Source organism: Phaeodactylum tricornutum, chromosome 3, assembly GCF_000150955.2.
Source record: "Phaeodactylum tricornutum CCAP 1055/1 chromosome 3, complete sequence".
In the NCBI taxonomy this organism is placed as follows: Eukaryota; Bacillariophyta; class Bacillariophyceae; order Surirellales; family Neidiaceae; genus Phaeodactylum; species Phaeodactylum tricornutum.
In genome coordinates, this window is record NC_011671.1 from 285,700 (window position 1) to 303,201 (window position 17,502).

Below are 17,502 nucleotides of genomic sequence, written 5' to 3' on the forward strand. Positions count from 1 at the left end.
TCGCACGATGACGTAGAAGAATGTGCACAGGGACGCCTTTCCACGTATCCATCCCAGGTGGTTTTTGACACACGTGTATAATTAACAGCAACGTGATCCATATGCATTTATGGACTGACAAGCACGGTTCCAGTTTCGATTCGCAACTCACAGTCACGGTAAGTCACACCCCTCTAGAAAAAAGGAACGGACGAAACACAACAATGGAGAACGAAGGAACTCCTCTTCGAATCTTCGTTGTCACTGCCCAAAGTCTTCGACAGCACCCGTTTTAAAAAAATCGGTCTTAAATGTCGGAGACTACAGTAAGCGCGTCGGACTGGATTAAAGGAATATCTTTGTCGATACTGGCTTCCATGATTGGTGGTGCGTCGAAACTAGCAATTCGCAAAAGTTGGCTCCTGCAGCAACGCTGGGAAGACGAAATTGAAAACCATCTCCACGCTGGGGATTCTCTTCTACGCATTCGCTCGATTGCTTCTCTGGCAGAATCTTCCGACAGTGAAGACGGCCTCGAAGATGACGAAGAGAATTCGCGCACGCTCGCCGTCGTGGCGAACGAAATAGACTCAACGGACAGCGTAACTGACAATGATGAAGCACGATTGCGATACGAGAATGCAGGTTTGGAAATGATGGAGGCCATAAGGAAGAAGCAACGCTACTTGGCTTACACGCTAAGAGGAAGCGGAATGTTTGGCATGACATGTTTGAATCCGCTGTGCTGTGTGCTGGCTATGAACTACGCTTCTCCCAGTATTCTGGCACCGTTTTCGGGTCTTACACTGGTGTGGATCGTACTCCTTAGTCGACCCCTTATAAGGGAATCTCCAAGCAGGCGCCAAGTCGTAGCGGCAGTTTTCATCATCGTAGGCGAGGTCGTCGTAGCAGTCTTTGGAGATCATAAAAATGATGAAGGCGTGACGGTTGCTGATGTGGTAAGAAACTTGTTGCGCACGGAAAAAGGAAGTACCTCGAAGGAAATCTAACAAGGCTTTCTGTTATCCTTAATAAGCGCCAATCCTACTTGGAGGTATCCTTTATGTTGTACTTTGGTGGCACTGTTTTGCTGATGCTTCTTCTGGTTCACTGGATGCGTAGCGGTTCACCTATTCTCAAGCGTTTTGCGTGGGGCGTGTCTGGTGGTATCATAACGGGTCTGCAAAATTTTCTGAAAGACTCGCTCATCCTTATCAAGGCGGTGAAGATTTCCGACGCCGAAGAATCGTATCCTTGGTTTGGAGTCCTTCTGATTGTACTGGCTGTTTCAACATCGTTTGGTGGGCTGCTGTTGCTTACCGCATGCATGAAACGATTCGATGCCACGTACTCGTCTGCCATGTTTGTGGGTTCCTTCGTAGTTTCGGCCAGCATTATGAGCGCTATTCACTACAACACTTTCAGCCAATTGCAATCGTTGGCTAATTTAATCCTGTATCCCGCAGGATTGCTTATTCTCATGGCTGGAGTTCTCATTCTTGTGCAAGAAAGCCGGAAACACTCTGACCCCGGCGATCGCGCCACAATAGTATTGGAGGATCCGGCTACGCCTCGCCAAAGGAATGGTCCCGTACGCTTGGTGAGTTATCAACGCATGCGGAATTGGTAAGCTTTAGGAAGATCCAAAACAGCTCATTCCTGTCTCAAAACCCTTCTTAGGAACAACCGTTAGTGCCAGGGGAGCATAGTATGATCATTTAGACTGCTGTTTGGCACTAATCGGGTTGATCTTTCTCTAGCAACTCCTCAAATCAAGCCTGCTCTCCAAATTGGTCGTCGGTACAAACGAAAGAGCTTTCCGTTGCTGACATTTCGGATTTTCAATAGCTTCGGAGACTGGTTACAGCGGAAGATGCTGGCTTTCTGTCGATTTCCTCGTGCAAGGCATCTTCGTCAGCGGACGAAGCTTTCGAATCATGCCATGTATCACCCTCTATCTTCTCCTTTTCTAGTTGAAGCAGCAGAGGCGGCGTGTTGTATCCAAACGGCGACATTGTGGGCGAATCTCGTTTGGTTGGTTGATACGAAGTCGATGGTTCCATGTTATCTTTATTTAAACCAAGATCCTGTTTCTGCCTCCTGAATGGCCATTGGAACGGACTCCATGCAATCTCGGCTATTTTGTTGTGCATTCTTTGCGGTAGAATTGGACGTAACACTTTAACAAAAACTCGATTTTGCCAGCCTACAACGCACTCCGTATCTCCTCGTAGCATAGCTCTTACTCCGGTACTCGCGATTTGGAATGGGACCTTGGGGTAAAAAGGCAGCTTCCAGCACAGCGCCTCGTCACCATTTCCTCGGGATCTAAATGAGGTATCACGGACAGCACCCGGCATGAGACATGTCACACCCACTCCAAAAGGTTCAAGCTCTTTGGCCATTGACAGACTGAGGGTATTTTCAAAAGCTTTGGTGGCTGCGTACACCGCTACGGTCGGCAGACCAGCCACAGCCGCACAAATAGAGGACACCACAAGTATACGTCCTCGTCGTCGATCTTTCATATCTCTGCCATACAAATGGCTCAGAGTGGATACAGACAATGCGTTGACCTGAATTATGCGAGTTGCTTCCGTGACCGGAATATCGACCGCCAAGCCTTGAGACGAGATTCCTGCATTGTTGATTAGGATTTCTACTTTTAAGCCAGCGGAGCAAGTTGTGTTGTAAATTTTTTCTGCCACCCCTCGTTGAGCCAAATCTGCTTGCAGCACGCAACATTTAACTCCGTAACATGCTTCAATATCGTAAGCAAGGGCTGTTAGTCGTTCCACATCACGAGCCACTAAAATCAGTGGTATTTCCCACCGTGCCAACTCGACCGCGATTGCGCGGCCAATACCTCGAGATGCACCTGTCACTAGGGCATATCCCAAGGTGGCGTCATCAGAGTCTTTTACATTGCTGCCTTTTATGGAACTATTGCTAGATTGCTTTTTCCGCCGTACTTCAGCTCTTCTTTTCTTGAGTGTCTGCAACGCCACGAGTTCGTCAAAGATAGCAATCCGCCGAGCATTCTGGCGGTCCCTAGCACGACTTTCACGGGTGCGTCGCCATTCTCGTAATGTATTGGAGAATGATTTTGGTCTTGGAGTTTTCCCAATGATTGCATTCCAGTGTCGTCGAGGTTTCGGAGGTAAAATGTTTTCACCGTCCGACCGTTCCTCCCTCTCACCTTCGCCATTTTCTCCTTCGATTGATCCAGCGTCAAGAGTTCTAGCTTCGCTAGTCAAAACGTTGAGGGGAGCTTCTTCGGGTAAGAAAGGTGGTAGAATAGCTCGGGTGACATCTCTGTACGGCTCGGCTAAGGGTAACTGCGTCTGAAGACGCTTTCGATTCAGCTCGTAATGAGACCAGCTCAAGATAGCGAGGGACAGCCCACCCAGCGCAGCGTTTCGAGCGAATGAGTTGGAAAACAAAGGAACTACTGTTTTGTAAACGACGGAAGACCCTTCATCCAATAACATTTTACGGCGACGTGGCAAACTGGCCCACAAAATAAGTGGTGGCGCGGCTGGTGGCAGGTGAAACCAAAGCTGACTCCCGACGTGCTGAAATTGCTTCAATCCCACCCTCGCGGATTCGCGTGCAAACGACCAGACAATCTGCATTCCAGTTCTAATTGGAAAAGATATCTCACTGCCTCTAGAATCAGAAACGCCTTGGCCCGGCGCTTCTCCTAGGTCCTCCTCGGTTGACGAGGACGTGGTCAGAAAATTGAATGGCCAGGGGGGCCAAGCTCTGCTTCTGCTTTTGCTTCCAGCGTACTCAACGGTATAGTGGTCTCGAGCATCAGTGTCGGCCGATACTCTCCCACCTTTCGTACATAATTTTCTTTGTGCCAACGATCGTCCATCATCTACAGTGAGCGTTTCGTCCAAGATCTCCGAATTAGAACCATCCCTCGGGTCTTGATGAAAATTAGAAAAGTGGGATGATCGGGTATTCTCAAAATTAGCCGACACGCGCTTTCTTATATGCCTGAACGGCTCGCTGCTACTCTGGATGGGAGCCAGGAGATATGAAAACCACAGAAGTTTATAAAGTCCCATAAAGGTCATCACCATGATCATTTTCAGCTGTGAATAGATGAATCCCAGGCTGAACTGGCAGTACTTTTCGGTTTTGGGGGGCCTTGTCTACTAAGACTATCCTAAAGTAGAACAGTAAAATGCGGGTCGCACCAGTAGTAGGTCTAGGGCTAAAGTGTTTACCGGAAGTAACCCAACACAATATATTGGCGAACATCCCTCATCTTTCGAGTTTCCTACCTCATACCGACACCTTCCAGCAACAAGCCAGACGAGCAAAAGTTCAACCGATGCGGATGCCACTGCAACGAAGCAGATAGACGCCGACAGGAGGAAGATTAGAAGAGCGACAAAGGACGAACAATAAACATTCAATCCTGAAATAGCAGTCACTCCTTATTTGCCTCCTTTTTTTGTAATTCGTCGTCAACTGTTGCTGCTCTTCGTAGTGCTTTTTCCAGAAACGAGTAGCGTTCTAGAACGTCTTCGACAGTATCGTCGGAGGTGATTGGAAGGTTCACGCTCTCTATTAAATCTGACGGCATGCCAACGGTATCTACAAAGAAAGAACGAGGATCGATAATTCCTTTCGTCTTTTGAACTGCCACTCCTTGAACAATCATCTGTGCACGAATACGTTCGTTTTGCCCCGGATACCTAAAGTTTTGAACCATCCATATTGTGCGTTGGTCTAGGCCGGCAACGTACGTGTCAACCTGGAACTTTCGAAAAACAGGGCGAATCTCCTGTCGATAGCGTATACACGAACCGGAAACAATAAAGTTTGTTCCGCTTTGTAGCATACTGGTCAGCATTCCGTTGGCGGCTGTAAGTTCCCAACGGGCTAACTCTGCATGGGATAAATATGCAGCGTTGTTCAAGTGTCCGAGGTAATCCACGTCAAATAAACCAAGGCGAGCGTTGTAGACGTATGGCTTATCCGGTCCCAGACCTGGCCAGTCAACGGTACCCTGCCGACGCTTCCAAAGTCCTTTGGCGATACTAACGATGGTTCGCGGAGTGTGAATCAGTCCCATTCTTGCTTGCTAGCTTTGAGAATGGCTCTGTCTTGTCTGAATACAGTACCGCTATTCTCTTGCATTAGATGTGGTAGTTTTTTTTTTGGAGAGTTTTATATGGTTGGCAGGTGACACTCACACTCCGCATTCGTTTCCATGTGGTTCTTTTCGACGGTTATATCGTGAACGCGTCGATGGAGCTGACCAAATGATGCGACAGAAGTTGCTCGGTTGTCGAATTTTACCCTTTTGAAAGGCGCTTCTATGCGACAAGTTTAGTAGAATATGTTTTCGGGAGCAATCATTTTTTATTGGCTCCCAATGACTGAGAAGCTTCCCATAGACATGTAAGTGACAGACAAAAAAGCATCAAACAGGAATACAGCACTGTCGGCACATCCAGCAATCTCGTCATTTTATGTCAGGAACATCAGCGTAGGGTCACCTACAAACTTCATTCAGTGAACACTGTTTAGGTCAGATGGAAAGAATAGGCTAGAGTTCGCACGTGGTACTTCACAGTATACATATTGCCGTATCAGAGTTGTGATGCATCGACAATCCAAAGCCAAACAATTCGTGTGGATGACCTGTCTTATTCTGATGCAGCATGTCCTCTGCGACAGGCCGACTATCGCTGTAGGTGAACCACTCAAAGTCGCCATGGCTGGGTTTCCTCGCAGTGGATCCCATACATTGGCATACGCCTTGGAGAGTCTCGGATTCCGAACCTGCCATGGACAAGAAATCGGGCGAAACGTTTTGGGAACACACGGAGCTCTAGCAAGTGCCCTACAGGACAATGACATCGACGCGATTCTGAGAGAAACCAGCACTCTGCGATGCAACGCAACGCTCGAACTGCACGCAATATTTTGGCAAGAGCTTGCTGACGCAAGTCCAGATACAAAATTTATTGTCCTTTTGCGAGATTTTGATTCCTGGTTTGACAGTGTAGTTGCATTTTTGAACGGGATGGCTCCTTTGTATAGATATCCGCTAAGATTTGTCCCTTTTTTCAGTCGAAATTTTGATATGGCGACCGGTTTGGCGCGATACCGGGACGGCATGACTTACGAAGGTGCAGTTCATTATTTGCAGAATCCTGCAACGGAATATCATACAAATCTACTCCGAGCTTCGCATAGCCAATTCCATGAGCTGATCCTCGAGCGTATTGCCAAGGAACCCGAACGCTTTTTGGCGTTGAGCTTGACTGATGGCTTTCCACCATTGTGTGATTTTCTGCAGATTGCCTGGGAAGACTGCCCAAAAGTGGATTTTCCGCGACTAGGTGATCGGACCGCTGTCCGTACTGTTGGCCGATTCCTTCGAATATTGGAGATAAGTTTGTACGTCCTTCCTATTTTGCTACTGTACAGCGCATGGAAGATGATGAAACGTGCCAAAACTTTTGGAAAAGTGAAAATAGGCTGACTAATTGCGATTGACGTTGCTGCTAACCCTCTCCAAGAGACTTTTGACTTAAGTGTTGCGAGAATTATCAAACATCGACGAAAGAGTAACTTACAGTTAGAAGAACTCCAGCTTCTCGACATACGTAAAGAAGGAAACAACCCCCCAACGAAATATATGGGCAACAGTACTGGGTTCCTATCCACACCACCAAGACAAACATTCCATAACAAGGCCAGATTGTTCAAAGAGTAGAATCGTGCTGAGCATTTTGACAAAACGAAAAAGGGAGCGGATACTCGACTTTCAGCTCTTCGCTCAGTATGAACTGATCTAATTATAGAGCAGGGACAACGGTCCTTTGTATAATTGATTCCAGCTTTTTAGAATAAGCTGGAAATTTGTGCGGGAATCACCATTAGTAATCGGCGATTACAATCCCAGCCGAAGCAATTTAGCGATTTCCTCATATCCCCGTTCGTTTGCCCAGCCTTCTGCTGTGAATCCAACAAAGTCGGGGAGTGCCAATGGTCGTGTGTAGTGACCAGTCCCGAGCTGCGATCGACTCGCTCCTTTTTGGAGAAAGAATCGCACCAAAAACCGGTCCCCAGCCCAAGCGGCATTCAATAATGGAGTGAAGTTCCCCCGATCACATGTTTCAATATCAGCTTTTTTGGTTTCAACCAGCCAGCGCACCACTTTGTGCCGTTGATGGATTACAGCTAGGTTTAGGATGGAATTTCGCTCGCAAACGACACCACTGCTGTAGTTGACGTCAAAGCGGAAATCTCTTTCAGCCATACCAATCAATTTCTCTATGGACTGAAGCTGATCACCCTTGAGGAGAATCGCCGACGCTCTGGAAAGTAGATCGTCCCAGGCCTTACGAGATCGTTCAGTCTCCGTGTGCAACTGCGTCAGGTACAGCTCGTGCCAAGGTTTGCGGGGTCTTCGTGGTAGCTTCCAATGCGCTGGACAAAGTTGTCTGAAAACATCGCCGCGTTGTTGCAGGGCTTGACGAGTCTTTTTCGAGATACACAAGAGCTTGGAGTGCTCCACTGGATTCAGATACTGAAAAATATGCACAACGACATCATCGGGGCACCCCAAGGCTGCGTCGAATATAAAGGAGAGATCCAGAGGCGGCCGACTGTCTAAAATGCGTCGAGATCGCTCTTGTTCTTCCAGAAAAGCGTCAATCAGTACAAGCTCCGGATGGTCCAGTGTGAACAGGGAGCGCTTTGTAGTCACAGTGCTAGAAGCTGGGGATCCTTCTGGTGTAACTACCGTATTGTGCAACGGCGAGCATAGACTTGCAGCGGTCATTTTGGATGCAGACGGCAAAGCGATGGTCAATTCTCGCTGTCGTTTACGCCGTTGAACCTTCCACTGGTTCTTCCGTACTCGCAACCATTCGCCAAAGTCATCTCGATCCAAACTAACGATCTCTTCAACATCTTTTTCCAATCGTTCCAGCTTCTTTTGGTTCCACGAGTAAGCCGTTTTCCACATCGTGGTTCGCGTCCGCAACCAGGTGGGAAAGTTGTCGAAACCCTGCGGTGTCCAAAAATCAATTGCTACTCTATCGGGGAAACGATCAGCGTTCCGAACCTCATCCACTATTGTTTCTTCTACAGATGGAAGACGGTAACGCTTCCGCCAAGCAGCCTTGCGAATCTGCAACCACTGGTGAAAATCGGCCACGGGCTGCAGAAACAGCGCGGCACGATGTCCTTCATCGGGATCGCACTCGAAGGAAAAGGCCGAGTCTTCGTACACTAGGGGCTTTCCGTGCGCGTCCCGGAACAGTGGATTCAAAATGGGCGGAGGAGGCTTCCATGAATTCGTCTTTTTGTGGGGTTTGAAATGGCTTGTGTTGGACGGTTTGGATGCTTTGTCTTGGGAATTCAACGGTGCAAAGTGCCTCTTGTCTGGCACGGATAGCTGTGTAGTCCGTGCAGTAGTCGCTGAGGAAGAGACAAAGGACCGGGGCACGGGAATGTTTCGATAAACGAAAAAGGCTGCTTGGGCCGCACGAATACTGCCATCCGGAATCGGCATCACGCTACCCGCCGCCGCTGCCACGGCCTCGTCCCGTTTCATTCGGGCCAACTCGAGGGCCGCCGGATACCTCAAAAGGACCAGTTGGACATGATTTTTCGAACGCAAAGCGTTTGTGGCGTTTGATAAGGTTCCAAAACTCGGAACGACGATTCCATTAATCGAAAGTATACAATCTCCGGGCAAAACAGTCCTAGGCGTCGGATGAGACGGGAGCGAAGTAAGGTAGCGGGGAACCGTGCCGATATCGACGCGGTTCTGCCAGAAGAACCACGGATTTAAAGTGGATTCCACGCTCCACAGATTTTGCACCAAGGAAGCGATATGGAGAGCCTTCGATTCCCCCACAACTAGGTATGACTTTTCGAAAAGACTGAGCGACAGGCCCCAGGATACGGAGGGAGAAGGTCGATCCAAGGTTAGAAGAATAAACTTGAATCGAGGTGGAGAGGGGGGAACCACAGCCTCCTTGAGATGGCTTTGGTTCATTGCATTAGGATTAGAGTGAGCCAAGGAGTTCCCGAGAGCCAAAGTTCGTGACATGATGACAATTTAGAAAACAATAGCCAGTCCGATATGAGCTCACTGTCAAAGAGTTTCGCGCTTTACTGTCCACTGCCAACGCAGCGCTGCGATCAGCTCGCACCAGAATTGACTGTGACAGTGAATCATCGCCTTCGCAGCTATTGCGACAAATGAAAATGTCGCAATCAACATGGAAAAACCCAACGTCAAGTGTCTGTCGTGTGGACGTTGCATTTCAAACAGGCTGGTCTTGAAGATCGTGGTATAATTTGTGTCTCATTAAAGTTACATATAATACTACCTCTCGTTAGCTTCAGAAGTAGACTAGTGATCTTGTTTCAGCTACAACCTAGTCTTGAATGATTCAAGTCCACCGTCGCTGCAGTTCTCTACGTGAAACAACAGCGAAACGAAGATAGGGGTTATTGTGTTCATTTTGCCATAGTTCAAGGTATCAAAACATGAAAATACGCTGACTTATGACTTTTTCATTCACTGTCAATTGTTAACATTCATTTCTAGTTTAAGGATGATATCACATGTATGTACCGTTGACTTTCCTGCAGAGTTGCGAGAATAGTTCGAAGCACGAGAAGAGGTCATCTTCATTGCCTGCCCCATATCGATATTATGCATCAAACAAGAATCAGTTATGCATACCGACCGAATATGTGATCATTGTGCCATAATCATTTCGTTGTTGGTGGAAAGCCATCAAATCACGTAAGGTGAAAAAAATTTAACCAGTGGAAACGTTATTGATGCAATTTGATCGACTGCCATTTGTTTGTCATCTCGCGTTGGCAACAGGTGCAATGAAAGAATCGTGGCTTCCGTCGTCATACAATCCAGTAATCCGATGTCAAAACATTCTCGGGGACTTCTCTGTTTTTTTCTCTAAACTGATGCGGCGCACATTCGCAAGCGAAACAGACCGCTCCGTCAGAAATGGCTTGAGGTCTTGGCCATGTAGGTGGAGCAATGCTGTATTCACTGCGGTCAAAGTCTGATACTGTGCCGTGGTCAAATCTTGCATTCGACTTTGTATACTTCGTATGCGTTCTTGGGTCTCCTGTTGAGAGGTTTTCAGCAAAGCGGCTTCGATAGCTGCCTCTTCCTCGTGTTCCGTTACGGCCACCGCATCACAAATGACAGCAATCACTAGACTGTACAAAATGAAAGAAGTTGCCACCAAGAAGGTCCCAAAGACGGCCCAGGCCCAGTAGTATTCCTCCATGAGTTCCCGAACAATGTCCGCCCATTCCAATGTCATCATCGAGAACAGTGTAAAAAGAGATGAATCCAGTCGACTGAAGTAATCCTCGCTAGTGATGCCGTCCACAAAGGCATCCCGGAAGAATTCTGTGCACAAAACAGCGTAGACGTAGAGAATAAGCACCAAAAGAGCAATGATTGCTCCCATACTTGGGGCGACTTGAAAAATTGCCAGAATGAGATTGCGCAATACCGTGAGACGAGTGATTAGCCGAAGAGTTCGAAAAATTCGAAACGCACGGACAACTTGAAAACCTTCCAAACTCCAGCTCGTGACAACGATTACGAGATCAAAAAGCAGCCAGGCATCTTTTACTAAGTGCGGGCCGTGATACATGGCTTGCAATCCTAATTCGATTGTAAAAACAATCAAGAAAGCCTTGTCTGTTGCTTCGAAAGCATTCCTGACCTTGTCGTTGTCGGTTGCAAAGTCAAAAGTAGCCACACCCATCATAATGGAGTTGATGATGATCAAGACGATGATGAAGAGCTGCACACGATCATTATTCACTAGCTTGCCGGCAAACTGGCGAGTTTTCCTGATGGTGGAAGCGTACGACGGTGGAAGTGTTGGGGGTTTCTCCTTCTTCCGTTCTTCCGAGTTGCTTCTTTCATTGCTCGCGTGGCTCTTTATACTGGAAGTAATAACCTTTTCGTTGCAAGCAGGTGCAGTATCTTCTGGTATAGCTGAGAAGGATGAATCACTAGGGTCTTCCGCCTCGTCATGATGAACGGAGCGCACCGATAGATTACTACTGGAAGCGTCGGCCGAAGTAGTAGCCGCGGTATGAGACGAGTACTCCTCATCGCCCCCTTGGAGCGACTCGTCACGGCGGTGCACAGTTTCAAGGCGTTCCGGTGTCTGCAGTTTTTCCTGCAGCAGAGATGAAGAGATCATAATGCGGACGCGTTTTCCGGGTTGGTTACGGTTGGCGTCTTCGAGTTTTTCCGGCTCTACCACTTTGTCTTGGCCGTTCTCCACGATTCCTTGCATCATCGGATGGCTAAGCGATCGTTTGGGTTGCTCTGGCGAATTGAAAGTAAGGGGCGTTCTACCTTCTCGCAGCGCTGTGCACCTCTTTCAATAGAGTAGGCTATCGAAGGTAGTCTCGAAGGCTTTGATTGCTGGCGATATCGCAGATTTCGGCGTCCGTAAAATCAGGACGTCGTGTTGGTATTGTGTTGCTGCAGAGGCCTGCCGTGCAGAAAGTGCTTTTCCCAGGACTGCCGCGTTGGAACTGCTGGCGATGACAAGAAGACTAGTAGAGGCTTGAGAAGAACGTAAATACCGTACGAATGGATAAATAGAACCAAGTAGGCATGCCGTCATTTATCAGTAAAGTAAGTTAGATAAGGTCAGTGCGTTCATGCATGAGTGTAAAAGAGAGCTAAGTATTCCAATTGCAATACACTGGGAAGAAAGGCTCGACAGTACCGTGTTGGGCCTGAGGGCTAATCAAGCGCGAGCATTCTGGTGTACCGAGCCTGGGCCACTACCGTTTTCATATTGCAGAAAATTTCTTTCCCACCAGGTTCGATATCGGAACGGAACACTGATTTACACAGTTCGCACTCTCTTTCACTTTTATACGACAGTCCCAAACCTAACTACCGAGTTCCTCTCGACAGTGATATTTCACTGGGATGACGGCCGCCGCGTTCCCTTTATCCGGAAAATATAGATATAGAAGTTGACAAGTTATACCCTTTCTGACTGTGAGAAATACCTGTGGCCCTAGTCGACGTCATCACACTCTTCTGACACACCACAGACCCTCCGGATACCAAGGGATCTTGCTTTTTCCTTGGCCACATGACCACGCATCTCAAATGAAGAGGATGGAATGTAACTGTAAACCACGAGAAGTCTAGTCAATGCAATAGTTACTGCAAATACTACTTTTTCCCCTTCCGCACGCGCTCGACCTGATTTCCTCACGAAGCTATGTCGACTAGAGATGAACACGCAGTGTCCCAAAGAAAGACGCAACCACAGACCGGTGACGCAGTCGCAATAACTCCCAACCATGACACTGTCGACGACGATAGCCGTGATAGTTTCGAGTCTTTCACGGTACCTCGTTCTACAAGTTCAAAGGTTCCGCCTGTCGTTCCCAAACTCAACTCAACGTACGGAAGTCACGACTACTGGGAAGATCGTTTTGAAAACGAAGACAGTTTTGAATGGCTGCTCTCTTACGAACAACTTGCAGCCCAAATTGAACCCCATCTCCTGCCGGTCAGTCGCATTCTCGTCGTCGGGTGCGGCAACGCTCCATTTTCCGCCGACCTCTACGATGCCGGATATCACAATATTGTCAACGTAGACTATTCCGAAACGGTAATTGCCAATATGCAACAAAGGCACCTAACGGAGCGCCTCCAAATGGAATGGCTTGTCATGGACATGACAGATCTGTCGGCATTGATGGACGCCAGTTTCGATGTCGTAATCGACAAGGCTGCCATGGATGCTATCATGACCAAAGAAAGCGATGTTTGGAATCCCGATGCTTCTGTAGTACGAGCTAGTCGTGACATGTGTCGACATATCTCACGAATCCTCCGACCGGACGGCGGTGTATTTCTACAAATCAGCTTGGCACAACCACATTTTCGCAAACGGTATCTTTTGGCGTGGCATGGGAATCCAGGGGCGGACGAAGCGGACGACTCGTACGCAGCCGACTTTGGGTGGACGTACCGGGCCGAAGCGGCCGGTCGCCCCGAGTCGTCAGCCGGCATGTTTGGACACTTTCTTTACGTAATGATTAAAAGCACCAGGCCGGTCACATCGACATAATCCAAAGATAATCACACCGCAGAAAGGCGCTCTTTTTGATTCTACAAAAAAGACGAATCATGGATTATCAGAGAACAAATGCGAGAAAGCAGTGCTCTCGCATAGACAACCATATATTACGAACGACAACAGACCTATCATTACATTGGGTCTAAAATTATACGATCTATCTAAGCCAACAACCAGACCAAAAAAAGTCGCTACGGATCCATACAATCCGACAAGGATTGGAAGAGAGCCAACTTGGCCTGACCGGAGCATTATCATGGTAGCGACAACAGTACTGTTTCCCAGTAGACAGTATCACGCGTATGTTCTCGGTAATTTTGAACACCGAGGCTAACTGTCGTTGGAAAACGACATTTGCTCGGTTATTTCAAATTCGTGAGGGGAAGGTCGCTCATCTGCTGGTGAGAATCGCAATGAGTATGGAGACTACGAATGGTGGTAGGTCGCTGAAACTCCTTTGGTGCGATGCTCGGTACTTGAAGGTGGGAAGAGGTCGTCATGCTCTGGCGTTGATTGGTAAAGGCATGACATTGGTCGTTTGAATTAGATTCCTGAATATGATTCGCAGCGGATGTGACCGAGGTACTCTTTATGGTCTGCGGGAATCCATGGATTTCGCTCCGACGCTCTGACGCCGCTGTTGATCGAAACCAAATACTTTGGGGATGCACGTCCTTCACGCTGTCACTCGATAACATGCACGCATCCTCCTTGTTTCCACTGGGCATTTTATGAACTGGACTGAACGAATCATTGGTTCCTGCATTGTAGCTTGTCTTTTTCTTTGTTTGCTTTGTTGGTGTACCGAATATGGAGGAACTTACCCCGAGTTCCTCAACGGAGAATTCCCGAACGGTCGATCTTTCTGGGGTCTGTGCCGCCTGGTGTTCCGTTGGAGGTCGGACGGGAATGGGCGTCCAGGGCCGAAACGCTGCATGGTTGTATGAATAGACAACAGTGGGTTTTTGTGGCAATTGATTTTCGGGAACGCAATTCCAGAAATCGTCGTCACCAATGCTGCCGGCTACGAGTGGTGCGCGTGGAGAATCGTGGGGGTCGCTGAAAATTGAGGCGTGAGTGTCGTGGCCCGAGATCTTGGGTGAGGGAAGCCATGTTTGTCGACGCAGGAGTGAAGAATTTCGGTTCTGTGGTTTGAGTTTAATTGTTCCTTCCAAGGGGCGTCTCGGGTTGATATTGCCACTGTTTGGGCTACCAAAGGCTACGGTGCCGGGCAATATGGACTTTTTGAGAGTAGGTGGACTCTGGAGATCTTCGCTAGAGCGGAGCGGTGGAGTCCCAAACAAAAAAGGGGCTGGACTCGAGTTGGGATTGGGAGACGGCGTCACCGCGGACAGTGTCTTTTTGGCGGGTTCTGTTCCGTAGATTTTGTCCTGGGCCGCATCCGCCGAGGACGCAAACGACTTGGGGTGGACGGACAAGGCTTCCAACTCGTGTTCCAAGTCTTCCGTTTCTGCCGTAGATGGAGGAGCGTCAAAGAGGTAGGGCAACGATTTGGAAACTTCCGCAAAGGCGGGAATCGCTCGAATCCTTGGTTCGGCGGCGAACGCGGTGGTTCCCGGCCCGGTCCTGGTTCTCGCCAAACGGGCCAACGGCAGACTAGAGCTTTCCGTAACGGGAACACTGTGTGGACTACAGTCCAGTATGGCATCGGTGCGACTGTCGTCGAGTGTTTCGTGTTCGTCCAAGAGACTTGCCGATAGTGGTAGGGACGGAGCGGGACAGGATGCGGTGCGGTAGTCCGGATTGAGCGACGCTTCGGTGCGAACGGTCTGTGACATTGCGACCCCGGGCAAAGACCAAATCGAGGCCACTTGGCGACGTAAAGGTGGTGGCGGTGGTGTGTGTTCGATGGAATCGTTGGTTGCATGGTGGTCTCGAACGGGACACCGTCGCTTTTGGAAGGGACCATCAAAATGCCCGGGAGGACACCGAGGCCGCCTCGGGACCGGTCGGGCGAGTCTCGGACCGCTGTCCGTCCCTGGTGCTGATGGTGTTGACACCATGACCGGTAGACTTTGGAAACGCTGGGGCATGCTCCGAAATAGACGTGTTGGTTGTACCAACCGCAACCCAAACTGGTACCGATTCCGGGCGGTCTCTGGGAAAGGTCCGAGTCTGCCCAAATACTGCGGTCGGGCTGGATGGGGGTTTCTCATTCCCGGAACACGCCCGATTCCAACAAGTGGAGATGCTCTCCACACGGTATCAATCCCATGAAATCGCAACATGGGATTGATGGATTGTGTCGTGGATGATATTTTTGGGTAACCAGTATCAGTAAATAGGAAGCTGACAAATTTTACTTATACTGATTGACAGTCAGCCTTCGGTACGGGGACGATATCCATAATTGCCCTTTTTCTAGTAAACTGTTCTAACGGGAGCCACACCACATTTGTTATTTTTGTTAATGTAAGTTACTCCACCACAAAAGGCCCCGACTTGGCATCGGTGTTTACTGTTTTACACGAATAACGTCGGCACGAATCCTCGACGCGCCGGTTGACCCTGTGACGAGCCGGAGATCGTGCTATGTACGAACAAGGGAGGCGTAGTCGATGCGATGCACACACACACACACACTGGCCCGCAAAAACACAAAAACCAGGATCTGATCACTGCGGGATTGTCCATGCCGCGCTCACAAGGTCCTTGCACTCTACAGTCCCAGTGTGATGGCTACATCGACCCATTGTTTATACCCACGGTGTGTTGCTATCGTTTGCGGATCTTATCTCGGGCAATATCCAAGTCGGGACGCACCTTCCGGATTTGGGCACAGAGGTCTTCCAAATCAGTCCCGCCTTGGTTGCCGCCCACGACGAGCGTCTTCAACAAGGGAAGGATGAGCGTATCCGGATCCGTGTCGTCCACTAAGACCTGCAGTAGTCGTACCACCGCCGCTTGGTCGGCACCGTTGCCCGCCAAGTCCAGCATTTCCAGTTCCGGAGCCGCGGTACGCAAATCCAGCGCGTTCCAGCCGTCGGGGCCTCGACCCAGCCGATTGTCGAACAATCGCAAAGTGGTCACGTGGCTGGAGGACAAGGCGGCGTGCGCACCGGGGACCGTACAATGCGTCGCGCTCAAATCCAGCGATTGGAGACGGGTGGTACCATGGGGTGAGGCGAGTGAATGAGTGTGCCGTGGGACGAGCCCCTGATGGACGAGGACGAGAACGCCCTCGCGCAACGGATTCTGCGATACATTCAGCTCGATCAAATCCGGAAAGGGAACGTGTGCGTCGGGGTTTCCGCATGACGGGGACAAGACGTGGACCAGACTCGAAGCACTGGCGCTGGTCAGCTGATTCTCCGATACGTCGAGTATCCGCAGAGGACATTGGGCCCTTTCGTCTCGACTGCCGTCCGCCAGTCCTCGCATGCCATCGTCCGTAATACCACAATTGTTTAAATACAGCTCTTGTATATTGTTTGTGTAGCCGTATTGTGGTTCTGGTTCTTGATGTAGTCGTGGTGATGATGATGAAGATGAGAGGAGAAAATGCCATACGGCTCGTGCACCGCGAGGGCCAATCCGCGGGTTGTGCGAAAGTCGACAGGAGCGCAGGGTACTCGCACCACTGGTTGTATCTAAGGCAAAGAGAGACACACACTGGTCTTCGTCTAAATCGCAATCGGAAAGGTCCAATTCGTGCAAACGCTGAAGGAGTACCGCAGCGTGAGGGATATCGTTGCCGACAGGACTTGTTAGCAAGCCAACGTTGCGAGCGAGACACCAGCGTGACCATGGATGATTCTCACGTTCACAAAAGTGGACCAACCGACAGAAAGACGCTGGTCCCAGACCTTTATAACTCAAATCAAGCAACGCGTGGGATTTGGATTCCGCGTAGGCGGATGTCACGCCATTGTCCGTGAGACCGTCTAGGAGCGCCTGGGCCCCGGCGTCTCCCATCGTGACGTCGCCTACGGCCAAGTGTTGGATTCGATGGCCGCAATGGGCAATGGCTTGTCCCAAACTACGTAGCGATTCCGGCGGCACGGCATGTCCCGAAGCATGGATCGCGCACAAGTGAGTGTTGGTGCCGTGCGCAAGTGCCGCGGCCAGCCGGTCTACCTGCGACGCCGACCAAGATTTTGTCGGCAGAATCACCAAATCCCGCAGCGTCGGATCATTCGCTTCCACGCGCAACATGAGCGCTTCGTAAGACGAGCCCCACCCGCTGGAACCACTCCACGCTCCGGCCATGATGGTGAAAAACAACGACCTATTCGAGCGGTGCGCGCAATCAGTTTACTTGGCCTACGTTGATCGGATTTCGTTAAAAAAACCTGACCGAGGTTGACTGTTGTGAGAGGGACATTCCCATATCCGGGTT

The 17,502-nt window shown here is 49.5% G+C and overlaps 9 protein-coding genes across 9 annotated transcripts; 3 read left to right on the forward strand and 6 right to left on the reverse strand.

Annotated features, from left to right (window-relative positions):
• The first annotated feature begins 155 nt into the window (after positions 1-155).
• PHATR_43874 (predicted protein) lies at positions 156-2,187 on the forward strand. The gene is made up of 2 exons (XM_002185999.1): positions 156-920; positions 944-2,187. Exons 1-2 carry the CDS (start codon positions 291-293, stop codon positions 1,607-1,609), a joined length of 1,296 nt encoding a protein of 431 aa, XP_002186035.1. The 5' UTR covers positions 156-290; the 3' UTR covers positions 1,610-2,187.
• A 137-nt stretch (positions 2,188-2,324) lies between these two features.
• Positions 2,325-2,870, reverse strand: PHATR_10213 (predicted protein; the record flags this gene model as incomplete). Its single annotated transcript, XM_002186278.1, has 1 exon — positions 2,325-2,870. A coding segment is annotated over one exon (546 nt), but the record flags the coding sequence as incomplete, so codon positions are not given.
• A 1,553-nt stretch (positions 2,871-4,423) lies between these two features.
• Positions 4,424-5,071, reverse strand: PHATR_33198 (predicted protein; the record flags this gene model as incomplete). Its single annotated transcript, XM_002186279.1, has 1 exon — positions 4,424-5,071. One exon carries the CDS (start codon positions 5,069-5,071, stop codon positions 4,424-4,426), a length of 648 nt encoding a protein of 215 aa, XP_002186315.1.
• A 645-nt stretch (positions 5,072-5,716) lies between these two features.
• PHATR_33199 (predicted protein) lies at positions 5,717-6,490 on the forward strand (the record flags this gene model as incomplete). The annotated part of the gene is made up of 1 exon (XM_002186000.1): positions 5,717-6,490. The coding sequence occupies one exon, from the start codon at positions 5,717-5,719 to the stop codon at positions 6,488-6,490; it is 774 nt and encodes a 257-aa protein (XP_002186036.1).
• Positions 6,491-6,788: 298 nt separating this feature from the next.
• PHATR_43877 (predicted protein) lies at positions 6,789-9,097 on the reverse strand. Its single transcript, XM_002186280.1, has one exon. The coding sequence runs from the start codon at positions 9,071-9,073 to the stop codon at positions 6,902-6,904; it is 2,172 nt and encodes a 723-aa protein (XP_002186316.1). The 5' UTR covers positions 9,074-9,097; the 3' UTR covers positions 6,789-6,901.
• Positions 9,098-9,554: 457 nt separating this feature from the next.
• Positions 9,555-11,499, reverse strand: PHATR_43878 (cation channel protein). The gene has a single exon (XM_002186281.1). The coding sequence runs from the start codon at positions 11,325-11,327 to the stop codon at positions 9,918-9,920; it is 1,410 nt and encodes a 469-aa protein (XP_002186317.1). The 5' UTR covers positions 11,328-11,499; the 3' UTR covers positions 9,555-9,917.
• A 953-nt stretch (positions 11,500-12,452) lies between these two features.
• PHATR_10187 (predicted protein) lies at positions 12,453-12,965 on the forward strand (the record flags this gene model as incomplete). The annotated part of the gene is made up of 1 exon (XM_002186001.1): positions 12,453-12,965. A coding segment is annotated over one exon (513 nt), but the record flags the coding sequence as incomplete, so codon positions are not given.
• A 135-nt stretch (positions 12,966-13,100) lies between these two features.
• On the reverse strand, positions 13,101-15,391 carry PHATR_43879 (predicted protein; the record flags this gene model as incomplete). The annotated part of the gene is made up of 1 exon (XM_002186282.1): positions 13,101-15,391. The coding sequence occupies one exon, from the start codon at positions 15,389-15,391 to the stop codon at positions 13,505-13,507; it is 1,887 nt and encodes a 628-aa protein (XP_002186318.1). The 3' UTR covers positions 13,101-13,504.
• Positions 15,392-15,878: 487 nt separating this feature from the next.
• PHATR_43880 (predicted protein) lies at positions 15,879-17,386 on the reverse strand (the record flags this gene model as incomplete). Its single annotated transcript, XM_002186283.1, has 1 exon — positions 15,879-17,386. The coding sequence occupies exon 1, from the start codon at positions 17,370-17,372 to the stop codon at positions 15,879-15,881; it is 1,494 nt and encodes a 497-aa protein (XP_002186319.1). The 5' UTR covers positions 17,373-17,386.
• Positions 17,387-17,502: the final 116 nt, after the last annotated feature.

What these genes read in the sequence shown, in the direction of transcription:
- PHATR_43878 (XM_002186281.1), bottom strand. Translation starts at nt 11,327, where the DNA reads ATGATGCAAGGAATCGTGGAGAACGGCCAAGACAAAGTGGTAGAGCCG.
- PHATR_43877 (XM_002186280.1), bottom strand. Translation starts at nt 9,073, where the DNA reads ATGTCACGAACTTTGGCTCTCGGGAACTCCTTGGCTCACTCTAATCCT.
- PHATR_43874 (XM_002185999.1), top strand. Translation starts at nt 291, where the DNA reads ATGTCGGAGACTACAGTAAGCGCGTCGGACTGGATTAAAGGAATATCT.